The 18,755-nt window shown below is 36.4% G+C and overlaps 1 protein-coding gene across 2 annotated transcripts in view; it reads left to right on the top strand.

The window, feature by feature from the left end:
* The window catches only part of GRID2 (glutamate ionotropic receptor delta type subunit 2), a 671,390-nt gene that overhangs the window by 469,707 nt on the left and 182,928 nt on the right, over positions 1-18,755 (top strand). For both annotated transcript variants that reach the window (XM_005517465.2, XM_088056469.1), the window contains exons 7-8: positions 3,074-3,235; positions 10,607-10,726. In XM_005517465.2, the coding sequence (XP_005517522.1) occupies positions 3,074-3,235; positions 10,607-10,726 (282 nt within the window). The remainder of the gene's footprint in view (positions 1-3,073; positions 3,236-10,606; positions 10,727-18,755) is intronic.

Genomic DNA, 18,755 nt, shown 5'->3' with positions numbered 1-18,755 from the left:
TTACTTTTTTTTTTTTTAATGACATCGAAGTGTGACTAATCAGGAACATTCTCTGGAAATTATAAGGGTGAATTTCTTTATTTTTTTCTGAATTACTCCCCCAAAAGTCTGTGTGAATAATTAATTTTTTTCAGCATCTTTATTAAAACACTGAAAAATATTCTCATGAATATTTGAAGATGTCTCACTGCATCTTTGGAATTGGCCTAACTGAAACAAATTCTATACATTAGTATCATTTTGAAGGCAGAAAGTTAAAAACTGGATTGACAGAAGAATTTAGTACTGTAACCCTTTTGTCATAATGCTACATGCAATATTGTAGGTACACATAAAATAAACACTGATAATCCAGATTAATCATTCGTCCTTAATTCAATGCTATCTTTCTTCTGCACTCTGGATAAAATATTCACATCTGAGTTTTATACTGCATTAACAGAAGGTTATGCAGATAAATACTACTTGGTAATGCAAGTGTCCAGGCCTTAGTCTAACAGATTTGGAATAAAGAAGGGATTGGCAATGGACACCAGGCAATGCATTAAATGCCCAAATAAATTTACATGGGAAATTAATAAAGGTGTGAAGTGACTTTAAATTACAACCCTCCTTCTGTTCATCAGGACAGATACAAACGAAGCATACTTCTGGTAGTGACAGGGAAGGGTGATTTTGAGAAACAGGAATTAATTGTGGGGTCTTTATCATTGAATTATCAGTGACTGGTTGCAGTAAATGTTAAACTCAACTATTAGTGAAGGACTAACAATGCTTAATAACTGCTGAACTCTGTCCTCCTGAGCCCTGTTAATACTTGATGAAGGCCCAGCTATATTACTCTTAGATTAGTGAGTGCATCCTTCCTCATGAACTGTGACAATTGTCTTCTATTCCCATGGTAGTAGGTTACAGAAGTTACCTTGAAAGCAATGTCATTTTCTTAGGAAATGATGGCTGGGCAACCACAGCCCTTCATGTACCAATTTAGTCTCATTAGTGACCTTATTCCCTCTGCTCTCCAGAGGTGGTATGGGTTTGAGGTTCTTTTTCTCTTTGGCAAAGACTTGTACAAAAAAAAAGCTTGCCTTAGAGCACAGTGATAATTCCTCCCTTCTCTGCTCCAACAAATGTCCCTCTAGTGCCAACTTCATTGGGCAAACAGTTTTAGCTGAAATTCTTTGAATTCTTTGTAGGTTTACAATATGCGGCCAAATCATCTCAGTTGTTTTAAAAATACTTGATTAACCTGGGCCCACATCCTCCATCCATGCTTTTAATCCTGTCATGCACAATGATGACTGGCCTGTGCATCTGAAGAAAGTAGATTTTGTTCCTGGGTGAATACAAAAATAGAAGTGTTCACAGCCACTGGAGGAGCTCAAGTAAGAATAAAGAAGCACCTTATTTAGAAGGCAGACACAGAGAATGATCATTTAAAGAAAAAGGGTGCTAAGGATCAGAGGTTCTGTGCATCTGTGCTACTAACAGAGCAGTTTGTGGATGACACAAGCAAAGCCAGCAGAAAGATGGGATTTACTAAAGGAAATAAAAATATTAAAAGATGTTATATGGAAAGGACTAATTAGACAGGAAGAGAGGTGTTTAGGTTTATTTTAACTTTTTTTTTCCATTTTTTTAAAGTGATGCGTGAATTTGCCAATCAGTATCTCAGATCTTCAGCATTATTGTGCTTTCTTGCTGTATACCCCCTCCCAATAGCTGCAGGGCTTTCCAAGTCTTTGGATTTATTTAAAAAGCAGAATAGGCCCACTAAATTCCCATACTTTCCTTGTGTAAGCTTCTTTCTTCTTTTAAAACTTGATACACACCACCTGTATCTGTGCAAAAAAACCCTTACAGAGAGTAGCCAACATATTCCACAAATCTGAGGAAATGTCTTTTGGCTTGTCTGTGACTGATGCAGAAAAAATCCCATCAACCTTGCCTCAAATTGCCACTGGTTAATTTGTTGTCAGGCACTAGGAATGCTCTACAGAGCACTTTATCATGCATCTGAGGAAACTCTGTTTCCCTCAATAACTTCAGATGACCAATAGGTTATCTAAAAATAATATTCCCAAAAGCCCTTTTCATTTCTGAACATAATTTTTCTTCATGAGAACCTCTCATGTTCAGGACAGCTGAGGTTTCTTTTTATGATACTGTCAGTAACTGAAATGTTCCTGCCATTTGAGGACAGAAAAGACTGATGTAAAACTATACTGTAAATTACTTGTTTCAGAAGTGTTCTTGAGTTCTGAGCTTCTGTTCTTTTACATTTAATTGTATCTTTCACATCTGACTTTGAACTGGGTGCATTTAAAAGCAGCTGTGTAGAAACTAGAACATGGTTAAGTGGAAGTGGCACAAAATTCTACTGTTCTGCCTTTGATCCCAAACTAGAACTTCCTCACACTGTATGCAGCTGTGCTCACAGTGAAACTCACACATTTACTCTGTAAGAGTTTTGTCCTGCAAGGAGTTAGCAGCCAATGTCAAACAGTCTGACAAACACTGTAAGTCGCAGAATCAACATGCAATTGCACACTGACAAAAATTTCATTGAGTCTTATTTCATGCTTAGAAAGTGCCAATCAGAATTGACTGCACAAATCAGGAGCAAAAAACCACAATGAAATCTATTCTAAATTTTCAGAGTTTCTGCTTTTTAAAAAAAAATACAGGCTTGAAGTTAATTTGATGGTGTCCAAATATCTGGTGACTGAAAAATTGAGTCTCACAAGCAATTGTTTAAAAATAAAAGTCTGTTTATGGTCATAAGCAGAGCTGTAAATCTGGCAAGTGGAGCAGTGCCAGTGGTTGGGCTGCCTGTACTTCTCATGCGTGTGTAATTTGTTGTTGCAAATCACTTTTAGTGTTACAGCCCCCAGCTGCAGATTTTACCAAAGCCCAAAGGTGTGACATTTCACCTCTCACAGGTTCTTCTTTATACCAAATAAAGTTATTTAATTACCAGATTATGGATGAGGCAAAACAAATGATAAATTCTGGCTGCTGGCAGGAGACTACAAATAGTAATGGTAATGATTCCCTTTTGGTCTCTTTACAGATTTCAAACCTGTATATATACGACACTGTTCTCCTGCTGGCAAATGCCTTTCATAAGAAGCTGGAGGACAGGAAGTGGCACAGCATGGCCAGCCTCACCTGCATCAGGAAGAACTCTAAACCCTGGCAAGGAGGGCGATCAATGTTGGAAACCATCAAGAAGGTAGTTCTTCCCTGTATTTCCTCATCTTTGATTTCTAAAATACTCACATTAGGCAGTATTTCCTCCTGAGGTGCACATTACTCTTATCAGTATGGTTTTTCTATACTCACAGTTCCTGAATGGAAGTGGTCTTTATTTGGTTTGGGTTGTTTGTTGGTTGGCTGGTTTTTTCCATGTCATAATAATCATATTGAAAAAAACCAAATATATTTCTTTACCAAAACAACCAAACAGTTGGATGTTCAAGGAAGAAAAAGTGTCAAAGGTGAGCAAGTGTCACGGTTGAAGAAGTTTCACTGTGGTTAGGAAGGAAATATATTTACTCTTTTGTTTGTAAAGAAAGGAGCAAAAGTTGCAGAATTGCACTTGGGTAATGTTCTGCAGAATTCACCATTGCACTGCCTTTGACGTTAATAAAGTGAAATCATAGAGATGGGAGTAAGGAAACCCCTAAATTATCTAGGCTATATTCTGCCACCACAAAATATCCCTGTAACAGTCTTGATAGAGCTTAATGCAGTGCTGCTGCTTCCCTGTGATTTTTATTTCCTGTTCTGCAGTCTTTAAAGATTATTTCTCATAGTTATTTCCTTTCTTCACAATGTGTACAGCCTCCACATACTTAGAGAAAAATATCACAGCCTTTCTGGTCAATATTTAGTCAGTATGAACAGGTTGAGAGTTTGCCCTTCCCTGTAAGTTGTTTGCCTCATTTTCTTTATGTTATTGATGTCTTTCGCAAAGCTGCCTCCTCATTTGTCTGCATACACTTCCTGGTAATGTATGCTTACATTTAAAGTGCTGGCATTGTAAACACAGAAAAGAAAATGGACAGTAAAAAAAATAAATTAAAATGGTGTTTTATTTATGGCTTTCACTACAGGACATAAAAATAATTTAAAATATAATGTCTTGAGAAGTTGCCATTCTGCATTAGGTATTTAGCTCTTCCAGAAATTATGATGATGCAGGCAAAATGTAAGACTCCTTTGAGCACTGCTTATATTTTACCCAGTTCCAGGTTAATCTGTGTTACCTCCAAAATGATAGTTCAAGGATTTCTTTGGTATCTGTTTCCACTTTCCATTCTAATGGTTTGAAGTCATGAGACTGCAAGAATAATCCAGGACACATTTCTTATTTCAGGGGCAGGATAAGTCTTTAAGGGACTCCAAACTGTATTGCTCTTAATGAATTTGAAGTTCACATTTGGCAGTCCCATATATTTTGACCTGAAACATGTATATGTTTCAGGCAAGGTTGGTTCTCTTCTCACCTTGGATTTCATAAATACTGTTGCACACTTTTCCATTTAAATGGCCAGAAGAATTATGAAGGCATTCAGTAAGGCAGGAGCAAGCGGAAATTCCTGAGTTGTTGTTAGCTTGCTAAAAAAATGAATCAAATGCCAAAGAAATTCCTGATCTGTACAACTGACCAGGCTTTCATCCTGTCACTTTTGGGTTTCTCTGCCACTTCAATTAGGTGACTTTGATAAGAAACTATTTTATTAGTATATATTGAATAATCCAAATACTCCTGGAAGTATCTCCCAATACTGGAAGTAACATGCTAAAATTGAAAGGCAAAATTTAATCCAAATGAAATATAGAAATTTTACTGTTTATGGATGTCAGTAGCATTTCAATCTGTAGGCAGAGGAAAGCTAACTGTGCAGCCAAGAGCTGGAATTGCACAAGAACAGGAATTCTGCTTTAGTTTTGTGGCCTACTTACCCTTTTCTTTCACTAAAGCATTTATGTAGAAGAACCTTGGGATCACAGGTGTTTATTTTTGAAATTACAAATTTGGCATTGATGAATGCCTGATGAGGTATCAGGAAAACAATAAAATACAAAAGCAATGAAGGGAAAACAGCCCCCACTTAATCTCTCTTCCTGAGAATGCTTTTCTTTCTCATCTTGCCTTATTCTTTAAATATCTTTTCTCTCCTATTGTCCTGGAGAATCCTCTAAAAGCAACTGAAATACGATTTTTTTTCCTCAAAAGCATACTACTTTCCCTTAATTTTGAAAGAAAACAGGAGGAAGTGACCACGTGGTATTTAAATAGTTTCTGAATTAAAAGTTCTGCATTTTCATTTTGAAATCACCACTGTTTTCAATAGTGGTGTATAATGGAATATTAGTATGATATTGATATAATTCACAGTGAAAATAAATTCTGAGATTTCTTAAATACTCCCGGAAAAAGAACTTCCATCCTCTGCAACACCTTCATTCTCCCTTCATGATGACCTGTGTTGCAGAGTTGAAATCATCACCTGCTCTCAGGTTGTCCCTTCTTTTCAGTGTAGCTTCAGTAGGAGTAAAATTATACTCAAGTATGGTTTTGAAGGGAAAAAGAGTTGAGAATTTTTGCTGAAAAGATCCAGAAACAGGAACATCTGGCAGTGTTTTAGCTGCAGGGGGAAAGCTTTCTTTGATTTCTGGAGGGGGAAATAAGAAAAGAGGTGGGAAATCTTTATTAAGCTACTCACTGAAGAAGATAAGAGAAAGGGATGCTGATGTTTTATCTGCAGCAGCAATTGTTAAATTTGTTACCCTGGTGGTAAGTAAACTGCTTTCTTTATAGTTAATGAGTTAGTAAAGGAGAGTAGGCAATGAGAGGAAATTAGTTTCCAACATTTCTTAAAGTGGTGGGAAAAAAGCTATCTAAATCATTCCTTACTGTCATTTATTACTTTTCACTGTTGAGTATTTGACTCAATGCATCACTATTTCTACAAAAAGCTACAAAAGTGGTTTTTCTTTGTGAATTCAGCTGATTGGACAAAGCCTGAAGAAAACATTTTAAGCCCACCACAATTATTTAAATCTAATATCTGTTTCTGCCCATTCTAGAACTGAATAAACAGTTAAATTCATCAGGAAATGCAATCCTTCTAATGAATTTGGCCAGCTCCAGCAATTAGTTTAAATTCACTTTTGTAATAGGAACTATCCCTAAACACATGCTCACTTGTTTATTTCTCAGTAAAGCTATTTCACAGTTGGAGAAATAAGTATCACTGGAAAATAATTCTACTTTGGGGAAAAATTAATCTTCCTGAGTAGCCTGGGAATAAATGTAAGTAGGATTATAGGGAGGATCAACTCAGCAAGATGGCATCAAGTTTCTGCATATACCTTCTCTCACATGTCTCAAGGGCTCTTCCCAGTCACATTTGTTTAGCTCACTAACAGCAAATTTTTAGTGCTAGCAGCAACACAGAGCCTGTTCTTTTCTGGAAGATGAGCTGTGCCTCTTGCTGCTTCATGAATCATAGGTGGAATTATCAACTAGTTCTGGTCTCAGAAATGTCAGTGATACTCAGTGGTAATGTGCGAAAAAGTAGATTGGATTGTCTCTGCTAGTTGAGAACTCAACAATGTTCTCAAGATCAGACTTTTTCAAGAATAAAATGTGAAATGCGTATTTACTGTTTATAGCATTTTTTCCTGCCTATAGCCACATTGTTTTATCCTTAATTGCAAAATAGCCAGTACCTGAAGAAAATAGAAGAGGAAGTTTGGACAGAAGCTGAGAGCAAGTACAATGTTTTATAGCTGATGGTTGGCATGCTGGCATTCCCAAGTGGGGTCCTGACTGCTAGGTGAATAATGTTTTCTTCAGGGACTTACAGTACAGTGATGCCTAAGCACATCTAAACTGTAGTTTATCTTGCCAGTCTAGGTGGGATTCAAGTAGGATTTAATTATATTGCCAAGCTTTATAGCAGCTCTGTAAAGCCCAGAGCAGTGATCAGGATCATAAGTAAAACATTTTTGGCCTAGCAGCTGACATTTCACTCTTCACTTTTATATGTGTCAGGAAGTTGCATGGTTGCAGATGAACCTTGGAAGGATTTGAGAAGGTAGATAACAAACATGTCTTCATTTTTCCCCAAATAGCATTGTTGCTGTAAGTTAAATGGAGTGCAAAATTTCTTTTACTCTTTCCCGTTATCATGATTAACACTAAAATCACTTGGAAAAATCTCATCAGGAAGTTACTGCATCAGTAGCTGTCATACAGATGGTCCTTTCCTCTGTGATCTCCTTCCACTATGCATTAGCAGAGGGATAAAACACATGCTGTAAATCAAGCGTTTCAGAGAGATCCATACTGTGAAAGGCTACTCACAAAAATTGGAGCAGCGTCCTGAAAATCTTCCTAGGGAATATCCTGCTCTACTCTATCAGCCCTAAGCAGCAACCAGGGTTGTGTAAGCCTTGTGAAGAGGCTGTGTGGGACAGGGAGGAGTATTAGAGAGCAATAACAGGATTGTGTGGCCTTCAGGTCCAACAAGATCAGTCCCAGACAGGGAGGAGAAACCAAGGCCTCTAAGAAATTTCCTATAAATTTAGTATTGTTGGTATTATATGGGCGGTTCTTTGCTATTTTGTCTTTCTGCCTCTGCCCTTCCCAAACTGGCAGCGTTCCCATTCTAATCAGAGCTCTTATTACACTATTTTCATATGTACACAGTCTAGGAGAGGAAGCTCTGATTAGGACACCCCTTAATGAGAAATTTTGAAAGAATGATAGATTGCCAAAATAGATAAATGAGAAATAATGTTGTTGTGGTTAAGATGGGATCCCAAACAAATAAAGCTGACAGACTTAGAATTTGCACCTTGCCCTGACAATTTCAACCATTTAAAAATCAAGTTAAGCAAACTTCTACAAAGTTTCTGGATGGAGATCAAATTCCAAAGCATCTTAGATACTTCTGTTAACCTGTACTACATGTAAGGGGACATATACTTCAAAAGAATCCTGTGTTTTCATAAGAAATTGATTGATTAATTATTTCAAATATAATTGAGGTTAAATAGCTCTTTGAATTATTTTTTAATTGTATTAGCTCAAATAAGGACAAAGGTCATAAAAAATAATTTTAAAAGCTTGTTAATATTTCAAATTGCTATCTCAAATCTTAAAAAATCATTTGCATTTTACACATGATTCTATCTCATGTTCCTTAAGTTTTGGGACCACTCTCAATCTGGAAAATAGTCACTTTCATTTTCTAGATTGAAAATCTCATATTCTCCATTTCTGTTTTCTGCTGTACAAAACATTTGTGTGAAGACAGCATAATATTTTTTCATTGTGGTTAAACATTTCCTTTCTTTCACCATTTTGTTCCAGAGTTTTCCCTTCCTTTTTCTAGGTCCTGCTTGAAGCTCACTTAAAATCATGGTGCTGCTTGTCTATAACAGTTTAATTAATTTTCAGGCTTTGCCTGCATCAGACCCACAGATTTAATACCCAGTGTGAAGGAAAGTTTTAGGAAACAATATAGGAAATATAAAGTCTAATATAAGCAAATCAGTATCTGGTGATGTCCAGATGGAAACTCTGAGTAATTAGCTGGGCATCCCAACTCTTGCAGGTCTGTGCCACTTCACAAGTGTTTCTCCGTCCCATGTTCTGTGACACTGTGCTTTAGGTATTCAAAAAACCAGATAAGAACCTATGAGAGAAAAGGTATGTGGAGCAGGTTCCTGCTTCTGGTCCATGAGTAGGATGAAATCAAATTTAATTTAGAGGAAAAGGTTTATATCTGTGAAACTCAGTTATTTACCAAAGAATATGTTCAAGTGATTTTGTGGGTAAACACAAGTTCACTCTGTCTTTACTCTGATGCAGCCAGAGGTGTGCTAACCCTAGTATAAAAGCCACAAAGGTCTGGTTATTGCAGGATGTTGGTCAAGATAAAAAGTAATTGGAGTATCTTGATAACCACATTTGTTGAAATTGTCTGGTTTGCAATTGCCAGAGTCTTCCTGAAAAAGTCTGTTTAGAGGTACCCTTAATCAGGCTATTGGCTTTTTTCCTTTCTTTTTTTTTAATTTATTTTTGTTCTAGTGCAGGATAAAAAAGTAAATACTATAGAAAGAAAATATCATGGAAAATATTTTTGTTAGATCATTAAATATGTATATACACAAAGGATTTTATTTGTTTTAGCTGTAAATGGCACTCATAAAATAGTTGTATTATTATAAAATTTGTATTATAAGTATCTAATTTTTTATGTCTTATTCCAGTACTAGTTTCTAGTAATCTAGTAAATTCTAAAGGTATCATCTCAATGATCAATTTCATTATATTTGTTATAATCGCAGTAATGTTTTATAAAAGTAGAAGAACATTCTGTTATTTCACAGCAAATTTTGTGTTCCTTCCTGGATTTTGTCCAAACTGAAGATATAATAATAGAGCTTTTAATATCATGATTCAGCAAGGCTCCTGTGCTTAGCTAGGTAGTTTATATTGCAGGTTTTTCCAGTTGAAATAAAAAAGCTCCTAAGTGAAACAGCAATCACAACTGCAAAGTTCTTGCCTTATGTTTTGGGGAAAAACTGCATTTCATGGGATTTTACACCAGAGGCAGATTTTTCATATTTTGTACATAAAATATTTTTTACTTTTTTTTTCTTGAGGGAGAGGGCTAAACATCAAATTTTCCTTTAATCTGTAAACTGAAGAAATTTTTGAAGGGTACAGGTTTTCATTATCAACATTTCACATGGCTCCTGTTGATTTTATAGTTCAGGTCATCACAGTTCTTACACAAAGATGAAATGTGTGTCATGTTGAATTAACTCTGGAATATATTTTGAGTATGGCTGTGGCGTGTATAGCCCTTTCAATTCTAATTCTTTGTGGGGATTATTCACTCTAGTGTTTCATCTCTAGTATTTTAACCCCTTCCAGCAAAAATGTAAAAACTTTAAAGCTAGCTTGAAGAACTTAGTAAAGGATAGTTGGGAGGAAAAAGAAAAAACACTACATTCAGCTAGACTTTGAATGAATCCCTTCTTGATTTGTGCAAATCAGATACGTTGAGCTAAAAAAGCATGTAACTTTGTCTAAAACTCAGCCTGCCCTCATGTTGAAATGTTTCATGGGGGAGAGACATTTGTGGGGAAAAAAAATTATCAACAAACATAACTAGTTTTTGTACTTTTCTCTTAAGGTATTTTTGTTTAGTTTTGCTTCACTAAAGTGCTTTGCAAAACTTTTTTTTTTTTTTACTTTGTTGGAGTTAAAATTTTAATACATATATTCTGATGGGTCAAAGAGCAAAAATTGGAGTGAAAATATGCTAAGAGTAAGACTGTTGCTTGTATTGCATCTGATTATCATTTCTGAGTTTAATTCTTCTGTGAAGAACTTCATTATGATGCAGGAATAATTTAAGCTTCAGAATTTTTAGGAAAACATGGTCTTTGAAAAACTATCCTAGCTCTGGTAGTTACCTGCATAGTTAGTGCATGAAGGCCTTCGAGAAACAAAAGGTTTTTACAATTACCCACTTAGAAGTTTTCAGTCCGTTTTCCTTTTTTTCCCCAATAGGGTGGAGTGAATGGCTTGACTGGAGAACTGGAATTTGCAGAAAATGGGGGAAATCCCAATGTGCATTTTGAAATTTTGGGAACAAACTATGGAGAAGATCTTGGCAGAGGCATCCGCAAGGTGAGGCTACATATATTCAAACAAGAGATTACTTTTACTCATTTCTTCAAAGCTTTTCTTGTGCTCCTTGTTAATAGATAAGTATTCAATGGCTTATATTCAGTGGCAGGTAACATGGTGTTCTGTATTGTTAGAGGAGTAAGAGATGGGAGAAAAGCTTTGAACTTTGAGATGCTCATCTATTTTATTATTTCAGATAGGTCTTGGAGGAGGTTGTGTTGATCAAGATATCATTTGTAACACAGAATGTGTTAAGCTGATGGACAGTCCCAAAAGACCAGTAAAAGTTGTTTTGTAACAAATACCTTACAACTCCTGTCCAAAATAGAAAATTTACATTGAATTATGTTTAGAGCACCCCGATTGGTCCCTGATACTTGGTCAAAATGGGATGCTCCACCTGCTAGATGATTAAAATTCATGGCTATGGAAAGAGAAATTCTGTTATATAATAGATAAAAATTTCTGTAGCCTCTTCATGAAATAAATACATGGTATTTTAATAGGAGTTAACTTTTACAGAATTAGTTAATATTATGTATTCAGCTGCAAAACACAGTCCAAAGTCTTGGACTTGGATTGTTACAGAGAATGGCATCAACGTCCAGCAGAATTACTCTTTCTTGGTATTTGAGTTTTGCCAGTCTAAATCTAAATTTAAGCCCTGTGTGCCAAACGGTGGAAACGTGTCTCTATGTGCAATGAATATCCTTTACTTTGAACAACTGCTCATCTGGTATTGCAAAAATCATGTGGAGCTTCACAGGTAAACAAAATGTTAGTAGGCTTTTCCAGGAGCAACTCTCCTTCAAATACAGATTTCCTGAAAAACACCAAGATCTCGTCATTTAGTGTATCACATCATACTGGGTTTTGTATAGGAGGAGCATGAAGTGATTGAAATGAAATGAGTTTTCTTAGTACATGTAAACTGGTTCCATGTGTCAGTGTCACTGTATGATGAAGTACATCATTTGTCTGCATAGCTTCTGGAGCAACAGATAAGTACTCTGAAGGAATGAAGAGACAAATAAATCTAAAGTGTCTAAAAACTGAACTTTCTCCTCCACTGTTCATCAGAATTGTTATTCTGTTTGTGCTATTTCATCTCTTGTCAATACCCTAATGTACACATGAGCCTATGGCTGTGTCACTTCAAGCAGAGGTCCTGACAGATGCTTCAGAAACTGGACAGAACTGGATCTGGTTGATATTTGGTGGAGGTACCTCATAGAATCTTTGGAGACCACAATGTTGGATAAGTCCTTATTCCTTTACATTTAAGTTCTGTCTCTTTCAACATATTTTGGTTTATTTTTCATGCTATGCACTGAGGATCTATTTATTCTTTAGAGCTACCTTCCTAGGACAAATCTGTACCTCTTCATTTATTTATTTGGTTGACTTTGACTGGGGTTTTTTTGACTTCAGGCCTGTCTGGGTGAATGCCTGAGTGAAGTATTAAATTGTGTTCTTTCATTGCCAAAAAGATAGAAAAGAAAGATAGACTCACAGAAATATCTTCGAAATATAGAAATACAAAAATACTTCCTGGCTATTCTGACTCTTTGTTGATGGTGTAATTTAGAATTGTACTGTTAATTTAAGCTATGGAAGAGTTTGATTTTAAAACAGATATTAATGTCTGTGGACACACCTAACTTATGTAAAACAGTGGGGTAATGCAAACAGGCCTTTTTGAACCTTCCTTGTTTACTCTTTATGATAGTTCAAGAGCAAAGAGACACACGTAGGGAAATAGATTTGAAGTTGGTCAAAAAGAATAGAATTTTGCTCAGAATATAATTAGATGATGAAACTCAGCATCATATAATCCTGTTAAGGAGAAAAGCAAAGTTTAAGGTATTAAAAGTCTGTGAGTTTTTTAACATTTGCCAAGGTGAGCATTTTAAATTAAATATAGATATTATAAGAAAATTTTCCTCTTGAAAAAGCTAGTCAGTAAATGCCTCTCGACAGAGTTGTGCTGCAGCTGGTAAAAAAAAAAAGGGTCCAGAGCAGAACAGACTAAAACTGTTTCAATTTTTCTATCCTAAACAGCACTTAATAATCCAGAGAAACCTTTAGAAAGACCTTTTCTCTAGAAAGTTCTGTATATATTGTGAGAATGTGTTAATTCTTCTCAGAAGTTTCTTTTAAAAAATTCCAATTAATTATTTCAAATTTTTGCAATAAATTGAATAAGAAAATAATTTTAAATTAATATGGTATTTCTAGTCAATGTCACAGAGTTAAAAAAACAAGGTAGGTTTCTTAAAACAATTGCTTCAGAGACAGAGAAGAAAATTTTTAGGGTGTTTTACTATTTGCCAAAAGTTCACATCTTTTATCTTGGATTAGGATTTACTTTACACCATATGAGTTACTGGTGTTGGAAGTAAATCATGATAATTGCAGGAATCTGATATATTTTTGTTAACTACACTAATTAAAGTACACTTCAAATTTTCAGGTATTTAGTGATCTGACTGCTGAACTACCTAAGCATTTTTATTTCTCAACTCTAGTGGAAGCAGCTGCAATTAGCAGACTGACTGAAATTTCTAAGCTAATGCATCTTCCCTAATCAACATATTTTCGAGTACTTTTATTGGAGATAATGAAGGGTAAAATCATTACAAAAGGCCCATTGAAGTCATTGGGACCAGAGATTCCCATCAAGTGAATTGTGTAAAGAATTGCTATTTTGTTTTCCTGAGGGACAGTCAATTGATTTTAATAAAGCAAGTAAGATTTTAAAACACACTTGAATTTCTCAAGAGTCCAAATTCTGCTTGAAATCTCTTCTGCTTGGGTTCTGGAGTAATTTATACTTTGCAACATTCACTTATATTCATAGGTGATCATTCCCAGGACTCAAAAAAAGCAAATAGTTTAGGATACACCAAGAATTCATGCTTATGTTTGTTTCATTTGAATAAATTAGGCCATGTATCTAGGAAAAACTGTCTTCATGTCCCCTCCTTCAGCTTTCATGGGCTCCTGTCATACCTGGAATGCAGTGGGAGAATCTACATGAAAGGTCATTGTGTTGGTCTCCGTCACCTAGTGACAAGTTAGCAAATCCTGGAGTGGGATTTGCCTGAAACAGCAATTTTGTACCCTTATGACTCTAATAAATGTTATCCATCACCTTGCAGACCAAGGATCACTTAGCCTGCACTTTTTGCCAGAGCCAGGTACTCAGAGTAATACTCTCAGCTGCCAGGTACTCATTTTATTGGCACCAGTGGTATTAGAACCCCAAGGGAACTGAAGAAAAACTCTTGCTTTTACACGTCATACTGTGGCTTGCATTTGTGCAGATGTAGCTCTATTCCGTGGGAGACATGGGTGTATTTCTGACATTTCTCTGTTGGCATTTGTCTGTTGGTATTTGACATTTGAGTATGTATTCTTTGACATTTAAATTTCGGTGCAATACTTTTATCTGTACTGCTGAAATAAAAGCTGCCATTCCCGTGAATAACCATCCAACAAACAAATGAACAAAAGGGAGCTGATAGCTCTGAGTACTGTCTTACATCTTAGTGGTGTAGAAAACAGCAACACAGAAATAAAATGGTTTTCATGTTTCTTACAGTGCTCCTTGTAATTCATAATGGGCTCATCTTCAAAGGCTCTGTTCTACATCCTTTGAAGTTTAGAGGACTTTCTTTCTGTTCCCAAGCAGGTTTTCTTATCGCGTGTGGGCATTTGAAGATTGTGGTGTGTTTTGCTCTACCTCCCTATTCATATTAGCATACACCCACCTCCTGTATGTTTCTCTTCATTTCTGAGGATGTTTTACGTTATTTCCTCCCAGGGAGAGGGCAAGATGTTGTACCAGGCTCTTGCATCAATTCCTGTCTGCACAAAGATGTCCATGTCAAGGTTTCCTTTGCATTCAGGACAGCTAGAGATGCCTTGGAGGAAGGATAGAGCTGTGAGCATGCAGGAAAACAGGTAGCCTTGGTGGGGTACCAGGGTAACCCAGGATGCTTTGAGCCATCTGTATTTGTCATCTAGGATTGTAGGGTTCAGTCCTAAATAATTTTGATTTGATTTTCTTAAGGAGGAAATGTTATCTATTTTGATCCAAGAGAGATCTGTGGTGCCAAGCGTCTCATGGGAAAGGGATTGGAACTTCTCTAACACCTCCATTGTTCCTCCCGCTTCTGCCAGTGCAAGTGGCAGCACCTGCCCTGCAGAGTCAATGCAGGCAGGTTTTTATTTCACAGACTGTTAAGGGTTAACACTCCATAACCGTGCTATTTGTCCAGAGATGGTTTGCATTTTTCTTTATTCTATTAAAATAATTACTATTTCCACTTCATCTGAAAACACTTGTTGATCAAGTAGTGCCATTTCTTTCTAAGACTGTATTTTTTCTTACACTTGCATCACAGAGTAATGTTCCAAGCATATATTTTGATCTTTAGGAAGTTGATGTCTATTCTTATAAGGTTAAAACTTATTTTCTGCATCCCTTATATTCCCTTTTGTGCCATTAAGTAAAAAGAGAAGTTATACAGCTCTGCCAACACTTATTAACTAACCCCATTTAATAACCAAGAGCATATGAAGTATTTCCTTCTTGGTTAGCTTCTTGGTAAGCTAGTTGAAGTAAATGATGGGTTCACCTTTTCTCTTTGTGAGCATGATCAAGGTAGAGCTGTGTGATGTGATTTTAAAAGTATATTTGTATCAGTACCTGGTACTTTAAGCTGTGACCTGTTCAGATGTTTCTAAAGGTTGACATGCAATTTATGATGGGACTGAAAGATATCCCTGCAATTCAGAGAGGCATTATTGATGGTGTATTTTCTAGTGAGTAGAAATAAAAGTTGCTGTGTCTGACTGCTTTGCCTCTAGTATCGATGGAGAACTCAGTGGGCCTGGCACAGTACTACCATAATAGTCTTTCTAAAGCGACTTTAAATACTGACTCACCCTTCTAGAAATCAAATAAACTACTTAAAACTAAAGATAAAGAGGTAATTAAATACCTTGGTGAACCAAGACCTGATGTTCCGGTTCAGCACGGTACTGAAATTTTGCTGTAAGCCTGCTGAAGAGTAGCATTTCCTCCTTTCATTTAGTGCTATGCAATAAAGAGATTGAGAGACAGTCACTGATTCTTTATTTTCTGGTAGCTTCTGCAAATCATTGGTCAAATCTCAGAGAAATTTAATTTGGCTGCAAAGTGTTGGGGATTTGATTGCCATCACAATGAAACTAGAGTTAATACAGAACTGTGTTTTACTTGGAGGCATACTTCTGCTTAGCTTAAAAGCCAAACCAAATGTGTATTTGAGTATAATAGAAAAAGAAATTAAAGTATCCATCCATAATTGAATTTTTGAGTTAAAAAAAAAATAAAGGTCTTAAAAATAAATTTTCTTTTCAGCTTTTGAATGGAGCATTTTCTTTTAAAATCTGAAGATGCAGAAAGAGAGGCAGACTGACTCAAAGTGATCAGTAGTGTACCATTTGGAGAATTTATCAGCTTTGGGACTCTCTGATTCAGATGGGGGGAGTGAAATCTAATTTTTGGTACTGGATTGTCCAGCTGTCTGCCCTGACCCTGGCCTCTTTGTATGAGTATTTCATTGCTTGTAATACGTGCAAAGTAAAGAATCCTGAGATGGATTTGGTGGCTTGGTGGATGCTGCCCCAGGAACACAGAACTCGAAGGTTCAAGACATCCTTCTGATAAATGACGAGCAGAGTTGCTACAACTCAACCCATTCCACATGAATTATTCACCAGTGGAGCAAAACATCCATCAGTAATCCATAAGAGCCAGGATCAGGTGTACAAGCAAAATGACCCAGAAGTCAGACTCCAACCTAATACCCACAAACCCAAGTACAGCACAGTGCACTGTAGAGGTGTTATCCCACCTATTTCTTCTGAGCAGAACAGTCAGCCGTGTCTGCTGAGCTCCAGTGTGTTTAGTGTGTTGTAAAAACGAAAAATTATTTTAGGCTGTAGTACTAGTAGGTGTCCAGGTTTCCAGGTCTAGAACCATAAGGATACGTGCTCTGTGAAAATTCAACTTAATTAAGATCCAGGTTTATCCAGTTTTTAGCTCACAGGGTGTATGGCCCTTAACAATGATTTACAGGGCTAGTGATGATTTTGAAAAGAAAAGTCTTTCAAGCCCCTGAATAACTGCAGCACTCTGGAGTGAAGACGGGCATGCTCCTGCACTGGGAACTGTGTGGGGAGAAAGGGAGAATGCAGGATGGAGGAAGGGGAGAATGCAAGGGAACCCTGGGGAGAAGCATTGATGTCAAACAGAAATTCCCCTTGGGACCTTGGTGCTCTGTAGTATTTCTCTTCACAGTTTTGGCAGGGATGAGCTCGTCTCTCTTTTGCTCAGAATATCCAGTCCTGTCAAAACTGATAAGAATGTTCTTACTGAAAAATATTTTCAGTGCGTTGGGAACTGCCTATTTTGACTGATTGCTTTCATCAGAGAGAGACAAATCTTTTTTATGCACTTTAAATTATATAGTTTCATGCATTTTATTCACTTCTGTTCATCTGGAAAAGAGGTTATATTTTACCCATCTCCTGAAGAAAATATAGTTGTCTTGACAGCAAAGAACAGGAGAAATATTTTCCACTTTCAAACTGTGTTTTTAATTTCCTTTCATATCTTGTTATGACAATGGAAACTAGAGAAAGATCAGTCAAAAATTAATAATAATTTTTAAAAAAGCCAGGAACAGCAACTCCTGTTTTCTGTTGATGCTGCTAGGCAATTGCCTAACCACAGAGGCTCCTGTGCGATTATTCTGTGCTTCAAAATGGGCATGAGAGCAAAGAATGACAAAGAACTTCAGTCATTTTTGCAGCAGAGATTCTTTTTTTGTTCTGGACAGTTTCAAATAGCAGAAATAGTGTGGAAGGTTTTTAATACCTACATTGAAAAAAAAAAGGATTTGCGTATTGGCCAGTTTTATGTAGCACGTAAAATTTGATTTGTGTACATTAAATGTTTTTCCTTCATTTATGATTCCTCTCTTCCTCTTGAACTGCTCGCAGTTGGCTCGGGTCAACCAGGCCAAGGGGTTAGATCACTTTTATTTTCCGAACTTGATATTGGCAGAACCCTTTACAGTTATCAGTACAACTGGTTGGGCCGCTTTTGAAATACCTTTACTGTGGTTATATGGCTTTTTCTTCTGCTTGAGTAGCTGTGAAAGCCTCCCGGTGAACATGGATCTGTAGAACTGGCTGGTAAGTTGTGAATTTTTATCCTCAAATGCTTCAGCTGAGCAAATTAGCTTTGTAACTCACTTCAGAGATCTGAAGTGCTTGGAAACTTTGAAGTGCCTCAAAAATGACATTTTTAATAATGTCAGAAGGAACTGTGTATTATTTAAGAATGGACTTAATGCTTCATTGACCTCTTAGGCAGTAATGCTTCTATGTGATTTTGGAAATCCCATTAGGGACTTCTCTTCACCTTTAAGGGAGTACTCAGTGGGTGCTGCTTCAAGAATATGGTTCATCATCCTTGAAATTAATAGGATAAAACACTTAACTCGACTTGGAATTACTTGTTTTAAGGTGGACACTCTCAATGAATTATAGGTTCTTTTCAGAATTAAAGTTTTTAATGCCTGCCTTTTGTTCTTTAGAGCTGCTTTGTTTTCAATCAAGGCTATCATCTGATGAAAATTACTTCATTTCACAAATGCTTCTAACTGGAACAAACATATATTTTCCAGGAGTAGGAAAAAGTAATGTGTATTTAACCCTCCATTAATCCAAAAGAATGAGCTAATGTGTCATAGCTAATTTGTCATGTGAAGAGGGAGATAATAAGTGTATCTCTAGTACAATATATATTTCCACCCAAACTTGTATGCAATTTGGGTATCCTAGTCAAAAATTCCTAATAGGAAAACCATGCAGACAGGAGAGAGGAATGTTAAAAAACTGAACTGCTTATTTTAGCAGGAGGCATGAAGTGATGATAGTATGAAATGAGTCATTAAATTCCGGCTTTTGA

The sequence above is a fragment of the Pseudopodoces humilis genome, chromosome 6 (assembly GCF_049639895.1).
Source record: "Pseudopodoces humilis isolate 2021_Gansu_Grassland_sample_001 chromosome 6, ASM4963989v1, whole genome shotgun sequence".
Classification (NCBI taxonomy): Eukaryota; Metazoa; Chordata; class Aves; order Passeriformes; family Paridae; genus Pseudopodoces; species Pseudopodoces humilis.
Note: the sequence above shows the minus strand (reverse complement) of the source record. Positions and strands in the feature narration are given on the sequence as shown.